The sequence below is a fragment of the Hyla sarda genome, chromosome 11, assembly GCF_029499605.1.
Source record: "Hyla sarda isolate aHylSar1 chromosome 11, aHylSar1.hap1, whole genome shotgun sequence".
In the NCBI taxonomy this organism is placed as follows: domain Eukaryota; kingdom Metazoa; phylum Chordata; class Amphibia; order Anura; family Hylidae; genus Hyla; species Hyla sarda.
The window spans coordinates 15107916-15126062 of NC_079199.1; the positions used below are offsets into that span (position 1 = coordinate 15107916).

Below are 18147 nucleotides of genomic sequence, written 5' to 3' on the forward strand. Positions count from 1 at the left end.
GTCTGGTGTGCTATCTATCTCATATCTATCTATCTCATATCTATCTATCTCATATCTATCTATATATCTATCTATCTATCTCTCTATCTCATATCTATCTATCCATCTATCTCATATCTATCTATCTCGTATCTATCTATCTCATATCTATCTCATATCTATCTATCTCATATCTATCTATCTATCTATCTATCTATGTATCTCATATCTATCTATGTATCTCATATCTATCTATCTCATATCTATCTATCTCATATTTATCTGTCTCATATCTATCTATATATCTCATCTCATATCTATCTATCTCATATCTATCTATCTATATATCTCATATCTATCTATCTCATATCTATCTATCTCATATCTATCTCATATCTATCTCATATTTATCTCATATTTATCTATCTCATATCTATCTATCTATATATCTCATCTCATATCTATCTATCTATCTCATATCTATCTATCTATCTATCTATCTATCTCATATCTATCTCATATCTATCTATCTCATATCTATCTCGTATCTATCTATCTATCTATCTATCTCATATCTATCTCATATCTATCTATCTCATATCTATCTCATATCTATCTATCTATCTATCTCATATCTATCTATCTCATATCTATCTATCTATCCATCCCTCTCTATCTCTAGCCCTTACTTCTTCCTATGCTCAATTCAGAAAAGTTCCGTGGTCAGATATTTCCTCTCCTCCTCTATAGACTCCGGGTCATGTTGTTCTTTTAGCCGCAGGTGATTTCTGTTCCTCATTATTTACTGATAACTGGTTTATTCCTTTTTATAAGTAACTCACTGGCTCCCCCTGCAGCTGTAATGGTAAATCTCAAGCAAACAAATGTCAATGACTAGCAATGAATAAATAGTGCAATTCTAGTGTATTGGGCCCAATCCCAAGTGAGACGGTGGCCTCATACAGGATGTTACTCAGGATCAGTAATGTTATGGATCTACAAAGTTTATATGGACTGAGTTTAAAGTTGGATTTAGCTTTTATCGCTCTATAGTTGTCTTTTTTTGTCAGTGTTTCCCAACCAGTGTGCCTTCAGCTGTTGCAAAACTACAACTCCCAGCATGCCCGGACAGCCAAAGGCTGTCCGGGCATGCTGGGAGTTGTAGTTTTGTAACAACTAGAGGCACCCTGGTTGTAAAACACTGCTTTAGGCACAGAAAACATGGTGTAGACCAGCAGTAGGGCACATTTTGTACATTACAATATAATACCAATAACTCCTTACCTTCTGTTCCCATCAGGAAACAATCGACGAACCAGATCGCCGCCCCGAAACGTCATTCCGCGACCTCCAGAGCGCCGTTCTTCGGTCGCCAGCCCCCGGACACCCTCCATGTGCTGATCGCCCTGTGGATCCTCTGCTATTTCCTGCTGATCCTCCCCGAGTTGGATTTGAGCAAAGTTTCGTTTTTCGTAGAAAGCGACTAAAGACTGTCCGCCGGGTGACGTCAGGTCACGCCGTGTCCCATAGGGGGCGCTTGAACTTGTTCTCCAGCAATAATAACTCAACCTGCTTCTTACATTTTAATGATGCAAAAAAATAAAAATAAGCAGGGAAGGTACAGAGGGGTAGAAGACGGGGGTCGCTTTGTGCCTTTTTTGGGTAAAAAGAAAACGTATTGTTATGGACATATTTTAATGCTTTTCCTGTATATGTTGCTGGTTGATCTAGGTAGTAATTATTTTTTAACAAGGATCTGAAAGCCTTGCTAGATGCCTCCTGGGGGGGGGGGGTATATATAGAAAAGAGGGGGCTCCATTCACGATGATGGAAAATGGGGAAAACCAAAAGTGGCCCCTCTTCTTCCCCATGGGCCCCTTAGCTGCCCCTATAGATTACATAGGCCCTACATGATTCAGTGTATGGCAGGTCCTGTAAGTCTTCCCATAAACTGCCACCGATAGATGCTTTATATCCTTCAACCTCAGATCTGGAAAAGCTCATCAAACTACTGCAGTTTATTAGTCAGCGACTACTTGTATGGGGTTTCTAGTTTTTTTTTTATAACTTTGTAAGGGGGCCATTACAGAGGGGTTCTATTTCCAGTCTCATGAAAGCGTATAGGTTTCCAAAAGTTATCCCGCACAACATATGGACCCTGCCTTATCTGGACACCTCCTTTGTTTGCCCTTTGGCGATGTAATAGAAATTGTGCGGCCCCCTGTGACAGTCTGATGATTTATATGATCGCCCCAGCCCTCCGTATTCAGCTTCATGACAATTGTAGGGACATGTTCTGTCATAACAAAACAAATATCAAGTTTTCTACCTTTTATATACTATTTTACATATAAAATGAATCTACAGAAGAGGTTGTCACTGTGTACATACATTACATTACTTATCCTGTATTATACTCCAGAGCTGTACTCACTATTCTGCTGGTGAGGTCACTGTGTACATACATTACATTACTTATCCTGTACTGATCCTGAGTTATATCCTGTATTATACTCCAGAGCTGCACTCACTATTCTGCTAGTGAGGTCACTGTGTACATACATTACATTACTTATCCTGTATTATACTCCAGAGCTGCACTCACTATTCTGCTGGTGAGGTCACTGTGTACATACATTACATTACTTATCCTGTACTGATCCTGAGTTATATCCTGTATTATACTCCAGAGCTGCACTCACTATTCTGCTGGTGAGGTCACTGTATACATACATTACATTACTGATCCTGTACTGATCCTGAGTTATATCCTGTATTATACCCCAGAGCTGTACTCACTATTCTGCTGGTGAGGTCACTGTGTACATACATTACATTACTGATCCTGTACTGATCCCGAGTTATATCCTGTATTATACTCCAGAGCTGTACTCACTATTCTGCTGGTGAGGTCACTGTGTACATACATTACATTACTTATCCTGTACTGATCCTGAGTTCTATCTTGTATTATACCCAGAGCTGTACTCACTATTCTGCTGGTGAGGTCACTGCGTTCATACATTACATTACTTATCCTGTACTGATCCTGAGTTATGTCCTGTATTATACTCCAGAGCTGTACTCACTATTCTGCTGGTGAGATCACTGTGTATATACATTACATTACTTATCCTGTACTGATCCTGAGTTATATCCTGTATTATACTCCAGAGCTGCACTCACTATTCTGCTGGTGAGGTCACTGTGTACATACATTACATTACTTATCCTGTACTAATCCTGAGTTATATCCTGTATTATACTCCAGAGCTGCACTCACTATTCTGCTGGTGAGGTCACTGTGTACATACATTACATTACTTATCCTGTACTGATCCTGAGTTATATCCTGTATTATACTCCAGAGCTGTACTCACTATTCTGCTGGTGAGGTCACTGTGTACATACATTACATTATTTATCCTGTACTGATCCTGAGTTATATCCTGTATTATACTCCAGAGCTGTACTCACTATTCTGCTGGTGAGGTCACTGTGTACATACATTATTGTGCTGATTCTGTAGATTCATTTTATCTGTTAACAGTAAAATGGTATATGGGGATGGACAGGCGCTTTAATAATCAATGTAATTGATTTTTATTGTATATTACATAGAAAAGTAATACAGATATCGGAATATAATTCATATATAAAGGCTAACATGACTGAAGAATATGCAGGTTAATACTGTAGACCAGTAGTCCCTAAACTGTTGACCTCCAGCTGTTGCAAAACTACAACTTCTAGCATGGCCGGACAGCCAATGGCTGTCCGGGCATGCTGGCAGTTGTAGTTTTGCAACAGCTGGAGGCATCTTGGTTGGGAAACACTGTCTTATATGGTAGCATTGCACTGTCGCCATTCAAAGAATGGTAAAATACTATTGGGGTCATTCGGGGGATATTGTATCAATCTACAGCACGTCGGACTCACTAGTTACTGTACTATGCCAGTGAAATGTTGCTCTCAAATATCTTCCAGTATTGCCAAATAACAGCCAAACCTCTGGAAGAATATTAACTTTTATCTTTGCAATACTTTTTTAATTTTTTTGTGTATTTTATATATATATATATATATATATATATACCAGGTTGTAACTCTGTGTATATTAGATTGTTATATATACGTATAGATTCTATAACAGCCATGCACATAGGAAAAGTTTTATTGAGGATATACTTAAATGGGTATTCCATGAAAAAACTTTTTTTATATACATCAACTGGCTCCAGAAAGTTAAACAGATTTGTAAATTACTTCTATTAAAAAATCTTAATCCTTTCAATAATTATCAACTGCTGAAGTTGAGTTGTTGTTTTCTGTCTGGCAACAGTGTGCAGTTCCCGAGACAAGCAGAGATGTCAGCAGAGAGCAGAGTAGAAGAGGTTTGCTATGGGGATTTGCTACTAAACTGGGCGGTTCCCGAGACACGTGTCATCAGAGAGCACTTAGACAGAAAAAACAGCTCAACTTCAGCAGCCCATAAGTACTGAAAGGATCAAGATTTTTTTAATAGAAGTAATTTACAAATCTGTTTATCTTTCTGGAGCCAGTTGATATATATATAAAAAAAAAGTTTTTTCCTGGATAACCCCTTTTAAAGGGAATATCCAGGGTTAGAAAGAAAGAGCTGATTTCTTCCAAAAACAGCGCCACCCCTGTCCTCAGGTTGCGTGTGGTATTGCAGTTCGATTTCATTGAAGTGAATGGAGCCAAGTTGTAATACCACAGACAACCTGAGGAGGGGGGGGGGGGGGTGATGTTTTTGGATAAAATTATTTTTCTATTTTATATTTTTTCCCTATTCCTGGATAACCCCTTTAAGGGGACCTTTTCTTTAAATTAGGGTGTAATGAAGATGTGATGATCGGGGACGCACAGGGGTCTATGTAACTTAGGAATGTGCCCCTATGGAGTGGGAAATGTCCGCACTTCTAGTGAATTCATAGGTCAGGGTTTATGTGTCTAGGGGCCCACACTAGGGCATTTCTGCAGGTACCATAATTTTGGGAGGACAAGTTGCGCCATAAAGTGGATCTTTCACCCATGTACCCTATGAGCGGCCATCATGCAAGTCAGAAGCAAAGAACAGCATTAAAGTGGATGTCCATAATCGCTATCCTATAGAACGGTGTTTCCCAACTAATAGGCCTCCAGTTGTTGCAAAACTACAACTCCCAGCATGCCCGGACAGCCAACGGCTGTCCGGGCATGCTAGGAGTTGTAGTTTTGCAACAGCTGGAGGCACCCTGGTTGGGAAACACTGCAGTAGACAATGCAGCCCGGTTCACACGATTCTATCCATATCAAATAGAGTCGTATATCTAGACGTATCCATTGACTTTTACTGACGAATCGTAACCAACGCATGAATCCGTTTTGCTCTGTTTAAGTTGTTGTACTTTTCATTATGCAAAATCGTAGTTAAAGGGGCACTCCGGTGGAATTTTTTTTTTTTTTTGACAAATCAACTGGTGCCAGAAAGTTAAACAGATTTGTAAATTACTTCTATTTAAAAATCTTAACCCTTCTAGTACATATCAGCTGCTGTATACTACAGAGAAATTTGTGAATTTCTTTTCTGCCTGACAACAGTGCTCTCTGCTGACACCTCTGTCCGTGTCAGGAACTGTCAGGTTAGAAGCAAATCCCCATAGAAAACCTCCTGCTCTGGACAGTTCCTGACACGGACAGAGGTGTCAGCAGAGAGCACTGTGGTCAGGCAGAAAAGAAATTCACAAATTTCTCTGTAGTATATCTGTAGTATACAGCAGCTGATAAGTACTAGAAGGGTTAAGATTTTTAAATAGAAGTAATTTACAAATCTGTTTAACTTTCTGGCACCAGTTGATTTGTCAAAAAAAAAAAATTCCACCGGCGTTCCCCTTTAACCACAATTTTTTTTGTGGTTAACAGCAGGTCCTGCACCACTCTGTATAATGGAGCAAAGGAGAGAATTCTGCGCCACCAACAGAGCGGAGAATGCAGAGACCTCAGTACAGGAGGGGGAATCCCTACCTACCTATCTTCTGGTGGTTTCTGACTAATAGGGGATATTTCCTATCTTCTGCTGCCTTCTACCTAATAGGTAGGGATTTCAAACCTACCTATATCCTAGGGGCTTCTATCAAATTGGGGAATTCCCTATCTACCTATTTACTGAGGGTTTCTACCTAATAGGGGGGATACTTTACCTAACTACTGAGGGCTTCTACCTAATATGAGGTATTCCCTATGTGCCTCTCCACTGAGGGCTTCTAACTTATAAGGGTGTTCCCTACCTAACTACTGGGGGCTTCTACCTAATAGGAGGGATTACCTACCTACTGGGGGCTTCTACCTAGTAGTGGGTTTTCTCTAGCTACCTACTGGGGGCTTCTACCTAATAGTGGGTATTCCCTGCCTACCTACTAAGGGATTCTACCTAATAGTGGGTATTCCCTACCTACCTACTAGGGGATTCTACCTAATAGTGGGTATTCCCTACCTACCTACTGGGGGCTTCTTCCTAATAGGGGTTTTCCCTACCTACCTACTGGGGGCTTCTTCCTAATAGGGGTGTTCCCTACCTACTGGGGGCTTCTACCTAGTAGTGGGTATTCTCTAGCTACCTACTGGGGGCTTCTACCTAATAGTGGGTATTCCCTACCTACCTACTAGGGGCTTCTAACTAATAGTGGGGATTCCCAACCTACCTACTGGGGGCTTCTACCTAATAGGGGTGTTCCCTACCTACTGGGGGCTTCTACCTAGTAGTGAGTATTCTCTAGCTACCTACTGGGGGCTTCTACCTAATAGTGGGAATTCCCAACCTACCTACTAGGGGCTTCTACCTAATAGTGGGTATTCCCTACCTACCTACTAGGGGCTTCTACCTAATAGTGGGAATTCCCAACCTACCTACAAGGGGCTTCTACCTAATAGTAGGTATTCCCAACCTACCTACTAGGGGATTCTACCTAATAGTAGGTATTCCCAACCTACCTACTAGGGGATTCTACCTAATAGTGGGTATTCCCAACCTACCTACTAGGGGCTTCTACCTAATAGTGGGGATTCCCTACCTACCTACTAGGGGCTTCTACCTAATAGTGGGGATTCCCTACCTACCTACTGGGGGCTTCTTCCTAATAGTAACTAACTATTGGGGACATATCTTAATTATGAGTGTCATCTTTCGCCTAAGGCTTCACAAATTCTAGAGCCACCTCTGCTGTCACTTGGCATTGAAACACAAAAGTATCAGTAATTGGCATTGGAAAAAAAAAGTAGCGGTACTCGTACTGTGTCTTAAAAAATAATGGTTTCGGGACATTCCCAAATAGCTGGCATTGTATAATAAAACACGGGTAATCATTACCTAGAGCAATGTTTCCCAACCAGTGTGCCTCTCGGTGTTGCAAAACTACAACTCCCAGCATGCCCAGACAGCCAAAGGCTGTCTGGGCATGCTGGGAGTTGTAGCTTTGCAACAGCCGGAGGCAAACTGGTTGGGAAACACTGACCTAAACACTTAATGGACATCGGATTCAGTAAAAATGCAAACGGCTGTAGTTCATTGGCTGCCTCTAGTACAGTGGTCTCCAACCTGTGGTTCCTCGGCTGTTGCGAAACTACAACTCCCAGCATGCTGGGCTTGAGAGCCACTGGTTGAAGACCACTGCTTGAGTACATTTAGGTGAAAGTCCACGTGACCTATATATGAAGTTTATGATATATATGTTATTTATTGTGTAATTACGACAGTATGTGTACAGAGGATGAGAAGCGCACGGAGTGCGGTGATATTTTTCTACAGCAGAGGACGGATGTACGTTTTGTATAATATTTTAATAATGTGTATTTTATGAGGGTGACACCTTTTGGGGGGATGTGGGCAAGGCGGGCATTATTTACTGAGGTAATGGAAATGGCGCACGGTCAGAGGGCTTATTTTTTTCTGGGTTGCTGTACAATGATCAGCCGTAATATTTAAGCCACCTGTGGGACCTCTTCAGCACGGTGTTAGGGTGCGTTCACACTACAGAATTCCCGCAGAATTCCACGGTGTGAACTTAAAGGGGTATTCCAGGAAAAAAACTTTTTTTATATATCAACTGGCTCCAGAAAGTTAAACAGATTTGTAAATTACTTCTATTAAAAAATCTTAATCCTTCCAGTACTTATGAGCTTCTGAAGTTAAGGTTGTTCTTTTCTGTCTAAGTGCTCTCTGATGACACCTGTCTCGGGAAACGCCCAGTTTAGAAGAGGTTTGCTATGGGGATTTGCTTCTAAACTGGGCATTTCCCGAGACAGGTGTCATCAGAGAGCACTTAGACCGAAAAGAACAACCTTAACTTCAGAAGCTCAAAAGTCCTGAAAGGATTAAGATTTTTTTAATAGAAGAAATTTACAAATCTTTTTAACTTTCTGGAGCCAGCTGATATAAATAAAAAAAAGTTTTTTCCTGGAATACCCCTTTAACATTAATGTGAATGGGTCTCCGCGAGACCCGTTCACACTGCGGAATTTCCGCGGCGGACAATTCCACCACTGAAATTGTTCCGTGCAAAGAAAAAACATTGTCATTCTTTGCGCGGATTCCGTGAGCACTGCATAGCCGTCAATGTTGACGGTTCAGTGCCCCGCGGCCTTAGCGCCGAAGGACCTTCGGCGGGCGCCAGGCGGATTCACCGCTTGCGGAATTCAACGAGCGGAGATTCCGCAGAGTGAACGCACCCTTAGGATCTAAATCTGAACCATGGACTCCATAGCCTCATTTTGCAGCCGTTGGCTGTCCGGGCATGTTGGAAGTTGTACTTTTGCAACAGCTGGAGGCCCACAGTTTGGAGACCACTGATCTATAGGGTTTGAGGTTCCATTTTTCTATTATAGTAGTATTAATCAATAGACAATTTTGGGATCATTTTTCAGACTTCATCCAATGTAGAGTTCTAGAGTTGCACTATTAATCAGATTTATTTTTACTAAATCATTGGGGGAGATTTATAAAAACCTGTGTAGAGGAAGAGTGGTGTAGTTGCCCATAGCAACCAATCAGATTGCCGCTTTCGTTAGAAAAATGAAGGTAGCGATCTGATTGGTTTCTATGGGCAACTGCGCCACTCTTTCTCTACACGGGTTTTGAGAAATCGCCCCCATCTTTAGGTGCATTTCCCCCATAAGTCAGTGCTCTCCCGGCCCCTTAGACTGTGTCTGCCCTTGTGACATCACTAAGCAGTGCACTAAGAAGCGCGGCGTCACGTGCCATGTAAATACGATGTGTCAATAATCCTGCTGTTAATAATGGAGATCTATTTCTGGCGCTTACTAAAGATTGTAGTTATAGACAATTGTATATTATGTTGTGTTATTAAATCTTAATAAAAGACCCTGATGGAACGACATCTCTCTGTGTCCTCCTTGTTACGCCATATTGAACATAATGAGGAGAAAACCTCCATTCTTTACACAGCAGGTTGTCTTCAGAGTCATAGGGCGGCATAGAATATATACCGTATTTTTCGCCGTATAAGACGCACTTTTTCTTCCCCAGTTTGGAGGGGGGGGGTGGAGTTGGTGCGTCTTATACGGTGAATACACACACCTATCGCGGCGGTCCCTGCGGCCATCAACGGCCAGGACCCGCGGCTAATACAGGACATCACCGATCGCGGTGATGCCCTGTATTAACCCTTCAGACGCGGCGATCAAAGCTGATCGCCGCGTCTGAAGCAAAAGTGACACTAACCCGGCTCAGTCGGGCTGTTCAGGACCACCGCGGTGAAATCGTGGCATCCCGAACAGCTTACAGGACACCGGGAGGGACCTTACCTGCCTCCTCAGTGTCTGCTCCGTGCCGGGATCCCCTGCATGGCCGGCGCTCTCCTTCGACGTCATCACGTCGTCGCGCACGCCGTCCCGTCATCCAATAGGAGCGGCGTGCATAGGGACGTGATGACGGCAACGGAAGATCCCGGGAAGAAGACGTCCGGAGCGTCGGGGACACCACGGGGACAGCGATGGAGCGACATCCAGGGCAGCGGTGACGGGTCTGGAGCGGCGGGGACACGTGAGTATTACCTCTTATCCAGTGGTCTTCAACCTGCGGACCTCCAGATGTTGCAAAACTACAACTCCCAGCATGCCCGGACAGCCAACGGCTGTCCGGGCATGCTGGGAGTTGTAGTTTTGCAACATCTGGAGGTCCGCAGGTTGAAGATCACTGTTGGGTTCAGAATCTTTTTTTTTTTCTAGATTTTGCACCTTTAAAATTGGGTGCGTCTTATATGCCGGTGCGTCCTATAGGGCGGTGTATGTGTGTGTATATATATTCACTGACACACACACACACACACATATGTATATATATATATATATATATATATATATGTGTGTATATGTGGAGGTTAGCTGAATCAGTTAACCTAATTTATGGGAGGAGTCTGGTCCCTATATACCCACCTCATCCACACAAGTGTTGTCGTATACAATTTGCCTACTGAGGAAGGGGTCGGTTCTTGAAACGCGTCTAGGGTTACTTAGTCTGAACAGAGCGCTATACAGACGCACTGCCTATATTGAATCCGGCATATAACTACTGAAGGAAGCTGCCAATTGCACCTGTTGCATTAATTAAAGAGTTCCACCTACCGGGCGTACAGCAAGATGGCTGCCTCTATCACGAGTATCCTGCTAAAGCATCTGAGTGAGGGTCCGACACCTGAACGGGTGCATGCGGACATCGCGGACCGCAAGCATAGGAGTCTCCCGCCAGAGCCCTACTTCTAAGGCTATGTTCAGACTACGGAATTTCCGCCCGGAGATTCCGAGTGCGGCCAGCGCTGACTGAATCAGTCGGCGCTAGGACCACGCAGACACTGCAGTCTCCAATAGGCCATGTTCACACTACGGAATTTTTGCGGAATTCCGCGGTGTGAACTTAACATTAGTGTGAATGGGTCTTCCGCGAGACCCGTTCACACTGCGGAATTTCCGCGGCGGACAATTCCGCCGCTGAAATTGTACCACAGGACCTACCATCTCCGGCCCATCGCAGTACGGGACCAGCTGCTACGGTGAGAAATAACTATTCATCCTCCTAAAGACTATGGGCAGCTCGGTCTAAACCAGCATAAAAACTGATTTTTAACATTTTTTGCCGGACTAACAGTTCATTCTGGATGATCGGCATTTGCTAATATATAATATTGCTGGCACCCAAAACATTGGCAGTTGCTCTATACAATCTACTTTAATTCTGCCATTAGGGCCCAATGGCTGAGAATTACAACATTTATTTAATATTGCTCTGAGCATTATGTTTTATATGTCAATGGGTTTTTCTTAATTTATTTTAATTGTATTTTAATAAATCTTTACATTTATTTCAAACCAACTGTTTTCAGTCATTTCCATTGTGTACCCAGGTGGGTGGTATTCTAGAGGTGTGGTTAAGTTTTTCTATATTATTTACAAATTTGTTTAACTTTCTGGCACCAGTTGATTAAAAAAATAAAAAATAAATAACTTTTCCACGGGAGTACCCCTTTAATCCGAGCATCAGAATAGAGGAAGGTATTCTAGTGACTTTGAACTTGGCATGGTTGTTGGTGCCTGATGGGCCGGTGTGGGGTTTACAGAGAATGGCCCAAAAAAGAGAAACTATATCCAGTGTGTGGCAGTTGTGTGAAGGAAAATGGATTATTGGCGTCAGAGGAGAATGGGCAGACTGGTTCAAGAGGCAACTGTAACTATAACCACTGGTTACAACCAAGGTCTGCAGTCTGCAGTTTTCCACCGGAGTACCCCTTTAAACTACACAAATACATACATATTTACATAAAATGAACAAAACAGGTATGAGACTTCTCCTTTAATTGTACTTTAGTAACCATAATAACATCTGACTAAAAGATCAGCAGCATACTGTGTTAAAACCAAAATTTGTGTCTCAAAATTTTTGGACAGGACTATAGGGAGAGGATGGAGAGCATGGAGGTGTACTCAAGGTAAAGTAGTGTGGGGCAGTGTTTCCCAACCAGTGTGACTCCAGCTGTTGCAAAACTCAAACTCCGGGCATGCCTAGACAGCCAAAGTGTTTCTATCCAGTGTGCCTCCAGCTGTTGCCAAACAACTCCGGACATGCCTGGACAGCCAAAGTGTTTCTATCCAGTGTGCCTCCAGCTGTTGCAAATCTACAACTCCGGGCATGCCTGGACAACCAAAGTGTTTCTATCCTGTGTGCCTCCAGCTGTTGCAAAACTACAACTCTCAGCATGCTTGGACACTGCGAAAGACAGCGACTGTCTATTGCAATGTTTCCCGACCAGTGTGCCTCCAGCTGTTGCAAAACTACAACTCCCAGCATGCTGGGAGTTGTAGTTTTGCAACAGCTGGAGGCACGATGGTCAGGAAACACTGCAATAGACAGTCGCTGTCTTTCTCTCTCTGTGACTTCCTGTCTAAGCTCCTCCCCTTCCGGCGGGCCGCGGTCAGATGACCGTGACGTCAGGCGGAGATCTCTTGGCGGTGGCCGGTGGACGGGCCCGATCTGCGCCACTGTGTGTTCCCCTCTCATCCCCCCCGGGATCGCACAGTCCGGGAGAGGAGCCCGGCGGCCGGCCGTCTACCCTCCGCCGTGTGGGGTCTCAGGAGCCCGGTCTGGCCCCGCGGGTAAGAGCCTCCTCATGTCTGTGCGCGGATCGGCCGCGGAGCCCGGCACAATGCGCTGACAGAGGCTCCATGTGCCCGGGAGGAGGCGCCGCTGCTGAGCCGCCACTTGGTCCCCCCTCCTGGGGCTGAGCTGCTGGTCCCGCGAGGGGGCATCACATGATGCATTGTGCCCTGTATGGGCATGTGCCAGCCGGGTAATGGAGCCTGGCAGCTGGATCCTTGTCATAAGGGATAATAGTTATGGATATGGTGGCAGATGGTACAGTGCCAGTGTGCCTCCAGCTGTTATGGTGCCCAGCAACTGTATAGGGCAGTGGTCTCCAACCAGTGTGCCTCCAGCTGTTATGGTGCCCAGCAACTGTATAGGGCAGTGGTCTCCAACCAGTGTGCCTCCAGCTGTTATGGTACCCAGCAACTGTATAGGGTAGTGGTCTCCAACCAGTGTGCCTCCAGCTGTTATGGTGCCCAGCAATTGTATAGGGCAGTGGTCTCCAACCAGTGTGCCTCCAGCTGTTATGGTACCCAGCAACTGTATAGGGTAGTGGTCTCCAACCAGTGTGCCTCCAGCTGTTATGGTGCCCAGCAATTGTATAGGGCAGTGGTCTCCAACCAGTGTGCCTCCAGCTGTTATGGTGATCAGTAACTGTATAGGGCAGTGGTCTCCAACCAGTGTGCCTCCAGCTGTTATGGTGCCCAGCAACTGTATAGGGCAGTGGTCTCCAACCAGTGTGCCTCCAGCTGTTATGGTACCCAGCAACTGTATAGGGTAGTGGTCTCCAACCAGTGTGCCTCCAGCTGTTATGGTGATCAGCAACTGTATAGGGCAGTGGTCTCCAACCAGTGTGCCTCCAGCTGTTATGGTGCCCAGCAACTGTATAGGGCAGTGGTCTCCCAACCAGTGTGCCTCCAGCTGTTATGGTGATCAGCAACTGTATAGGGCAGTGGTCTCCAACCAGTGTGCCTCCAGCTGTTATGGTGCCCAGTAACTGTATAGGGCAGTGGTCTCCAACCAGTGTGCCTCCAGCTGTTATGGTGATCAGCAACTGTATAGGGCAGTGGTCTCCAACCAGTGTGCCTCCAGCTGTTATGGTGATCAGCAACTGTATAGGGCAGTGGTCTCCAACCAGTGTGCCTCCAGCTGTTATGGTGCCCAGCAACTGTATAGGGCAGTGGTCTCCAACCAGTGTGCCTCCAGCTGTTATGGTGCCCAGCAACTGTATAGGGCAGTGGTCTCCAACCAGTGTGCCTCCAGCTGTTATGGTGCCCAGTAACTGTATAGGGCAGTGGTCTCCAACCAGTGTGCCTCCAGCTGTTATGGTGATCAGCAACTGTATAGGGCAGTGGTCTCCAACCAGTGTGCCTCCAGCTGTTATGGTGATCAGCAACTGTATAGGGCAGTGGTCTCCAACCAGTGTGCCTCCAGCTGTTATGGTGATCAGCAACTGTATAGGGCAGTGGTCTCCAACCAGTGTGCCTCCAGCTGTTATAGTGCCCAGCAACTGTATAGGGCAGTGGTCTCCAACCAGTGTGCCTCCAGCTGTTATGGTGATCAGCAACTGTATAGGGCAGTGGTCTCCCAACCAGTGTGCCTCCAGCTGTTATAGTGCCCAGCAACTGTATAGGGCAATGGTCTCCAACCAGTGTGCCTCCAGCTGTTATGGTGCCCAGCAACTGTATAGGGCAGTGGTCTCCAACCAGTGTGCCTCCAGCTGTTATGGTACCCAGCAACTGTATAGGGCAGTGGTCTCCAACCAGTGTGCCTCCAGCTGTTATGGTACCCAGCAACTGTATAGGGCAGTGGTCTCCAACCAGTGTGACTCCAGCTGTTATGGTGCCCAGCAACTGTATAGGGTAGTGGTCTCCAACCAGTGTGCCTCCAGCTGTTATGGTGATCAGCAACTGTATAGGGTAGTGGTCTCCAACCAGTGTGCCTCCAGCTGTTATGGTGCCCAGCAACTGTATAGGGCAGTGGTCTCCAACCAGTGTGCCTCCAGCTGTTATGGTGATCAGCAACTGTATAGGGCAGTGGTCTCCAACCAGTGTGCCTCCAGCTGTTATGGTGATCAGCAACTGTATAGGGCAGTGGTCTCCAACCAGTGTGCCTCCAGCTGTTATGGTGACCAGCAACTGCTTTTTTGGGTGTCATATAGGGCAGTGGTCTCAAACCCGCAGACCTCCAGATGTTGCAAAACTACAACTCCCAGCATACCCGGACAGCCAACAGCTGTCTGGGCATGCTGGGAGTTGTAGTTCTGCAACATCTGCAGGTTGGAGACCACTGGTTGTAAGGGAGTGGTCTGGTGGTGTGTTTGGTGGTGCCGCTGTTGTTAAAAATGGATCGGAACCAGATGCGGTATCTTCTAGTGCTGGGCGGTATGACCAAAAATGTATATCACGGTACTTTTTATTTTTCACTCATTTCCCCCTCTCGAATGAATTATAACTCGCGGGCGCTGTCCTGCTTTATCCCCCCCCCCCCCCCCCACAGAATGAATTATCAGCCGCAGCGCTGTCCCCACATTGGAGGACTAGTTATGTTACCTGCAGGCGCTGATCGCCTCCTTTTCCTCCTCTGAGCCGCGGGCGCTAGAAATGGATGAGTTGTGAGGCGCAGGACGGAAAACGGAAGCTGTCACCTCCCCCTGCAAGCGCTGAAAGCCAGTGGGCCGCGGGTGCTGCAGAGCTTCTGATCAGAGGTTCTGCAGGGCCCGCTGGCTTTTCTGCGCTTGCAGGGGGAGGTGACAGCTTCCATTTTCCATCCTGCGGCTCACAACTCATTCAAACTCCTTCATTTCCAGCGCCCACGGCTCAGAGGAGGAGGAGATCAGCGCCTGCGAGTAACGTGATTAGTTCCCCGATATGGGGACAGCGCTGCTAATAGTTCATTCGAGGAGGAGGGAGGGGTCCGACCGGTATTGCGGTATAGGGAAAAATTTATATCGTAGAGAAAAAAAACACTAGTATTCGGAATGAACCGGTATATTGCCCAGCACTAGTATCCGCCCACTCCTAATTAGGTTACTGGATCACAGTGATGGTAGGTGGCAGTGTGGTACCGGTAGGTGGCAGTGTGGTACCGGTAGGTGGCAGTGTGGTACTTGTAGGTGGCAGTCTAGCGGCGCAGTATCGGTAGGTGGCTGTTTGGCTGGTTGTCTCTCGATACAGTGGCTATTGTTCAGCAAGAATGATGGTGTGTTGCCGGTAGGAATCGACCGATATCGATTTTTTTTTTTTTTAGGGCCGATACCAATAATCTGTGACCTTTCAGGCCGATAGCCGATAACTTATACCGATATTCCGGTATAAGTTATTGGCTATCTCCCTGCCCCACCCCAACCACAGAAGCTGCTGCAGATCAATGATTTAAAGCGGGCGCTTTAGATCAACGAACTGCAGCGGCTTTTGCGGTGCCAGAGACCGCCGCCGCCACCCGCTTCTCTCCCCCTGCCTGTCCTGAGTCTAACCACCACAGTTGCCCCATTACCCCCCCCATCCTCTGCCCTCATACTACCGCCTCCCCCTCCCCATCCACTGCCCACATACTACCGCCGCCCCCCCATCCTCTGCCCACATGCTGCCGCCCTATCGCCTCCCCCATCCCCGGTGTTATAATTACCATTTCCCGGGGTCCGCGATACGTCGGCATCCTGTACTGTCACTGTGCGCACTGATGGTGACGTCGCGTTGGGGACGTCACTCGTCATTACTCAGCGCACAGCAACAGCGCAGGAGCCATAAGGATCGCGGACCCCGGGAACAGGTAATTATAACACCGGGGATGGGGGAGGCAATGGGGCGACAGCGGTATGTGGGCAGAGGATGGGGGGAGGCAATGGGGCAGCGGCGGCGATGGTCGCCTCTGGCCGGGGCATTATCGGCATATTGTCAAGGTAATTGCCGATACTGATGTCCAAAATCGCGATTATCGGCCAAACCGATAATCGGTCGATCCCTAGTTGCCGGTATGTGGCTGTCGTGCGGTGCCGGTAGGTGGTTGTTGCATCTTGGTGCCAGCTGTTCAGGCAGTTGGATGTTATGGTGTCGGGCAGATGGTGGCATTTGTTTGGTCAGCCGGTGATGCAATAACATGCTCTAGGTGTGACCAAATGTGTGTATCATGGTATTTTTGTAACTTTTGGCTGTTCTACGGTATATAACGGTATTTCCCTCCCCTCAAAATTATCAGCCCAGCGCTTCGCTGTCCCCATCGGGGTAAATACTCACATATCACCCGCAAGCGCTGCCTCCTCGTCCTGTTTGTTGAGGCCGCCGGCGCTGACACTCTCTATACTGTGCGGTATCCCTATGACCGGGCTGCAAAAGGTAAACAAAATAAACTTTAACGCACGTTCCGACATCGGGCTTACGCTCTTCCTGGGAACAGGAACGTCTGAGAGCCATCGGCCTATCACAGTCCGCAGCGATGTTCCGGTGATAGGCTGAGCTCACTGTCATATAAGGAGCCGGCTTCTTACATGACATTGGGCTCAGTCTATCACCGGAACATCGCTGCGGCTGGTGATAGGGTGACGACTGTCCGACGTTCCCGTCCCCAGGAAGCAGGTGAGGCCGGTACCGGACCAACGGGGGGAGAGTTAAAGTTTATTTTGTTTATGTTTTGCAGCCCGGGCATAGGGATACCGCACAGTATAGAGTGTCAGCGCCGGCGGCCTCAACAAACAGGAGGACGATGAGGGCAGCGCTTGCAGGTGATGTGAGTATTTACCCCGATGGGGACAGCGCAGCGCTGGGCTGATCATTGGGGGCGGGGGTCACATATGATTAGTTCCCCAATGTGGGGACAGCGCGGCGCTGGGCTGATAATTCATTCATTCTCGAGGGGGAGGGGCCAAACCGATATTGCTGTATGAGGAAAAATTCATATCGTGCAGGGCAAAAATTTTGGTATTCGTTATGAACCGGTACACCGCCCAGCTCTAGGTCACCATATACTTTCAGGCCAGGTCTCGGTGAGCTCCCAGGGCTCAAGTCCTGCAGGAATGCATGGGAACTGAGTTCCTGCACTTTTTCCACAGCAGGAACACTGTTGCCTCTAGCAGGAGTCCTGCAGGACCAGCCCTTGATTGGAATTGTTGGGTGAGTTCCCACACATGACCCTTGTGAGGAGCGGCTTGGTCCCCGGGAATGCTGTGCTTCTCCTATTTTTACCTTAAAGAGCATGATGGGAGTTGTGGTACGACAGCAGCTTCGGGATCGCTGCCCTGGTGATACGACGTCACATGACCCCCACGACTAACGGCTGTGATGTCTTTGTGGACATTGGGGAAGTTCAAACCTTGTGCACAGGAGCCGTTGGCCTTGGCAGCCAATCAGGTTTCAGCTTTCATTTCTTCTCTGCAATCTAGTTGCTATGGGCAACTGCTCCTCTCTGCACAAAGTTTATTAAATCCTGTGTATTGTGCCCCCTCCCCATATAAGAACACTCTATGAAGAGTCTCCCCAACCAGTCTTCCTCCAGATGTTTCAAAACTAGAAACTGAGAGT

The 18147-nt window shown here is 46.6% G+C and overlaps 2 protein-coding genes across 3 annotated transcripts in view; both read left to right on the plus strand.

Moving 5' to 3' along the window:
- Positions 1-4481, plus strand: part of CLMN (calmin) — a 95118-nt gene extending 90637 nt beyond the window's left edge. The window contains exons 13-14 of one of the 2 annotated variants that reach the window (XR_008848633.1): positions 1280-2428; positions 2526-4481. Coding sequence is in view for 1 of the 2 variants with exons in the window: in XM_056544896.1 (XP_056400871.1) it covers positions 1280-1466 (187 nt within the window). In the remaining variant the exon portion in view is untranslated. Of the gene's footprint in view, positions 1-1279 lie in introns of both variants that reach the window. The other variant, XM_056544896.1, reaches the window with a different exon arrangement.
- Positions 4482-12478: 7997 nt separating this feature from the next.
- Positions 12479-18147, plus strand: part of DICER1 (dicer 1, ribonuclease III) — a gene marked incomplete in the record, with an annotated part of 69014 nt that continues 63345 nt past the window's right edge. The window contains 1 exon segment of the mRNA XM_056544895.1: positions 12479-12642.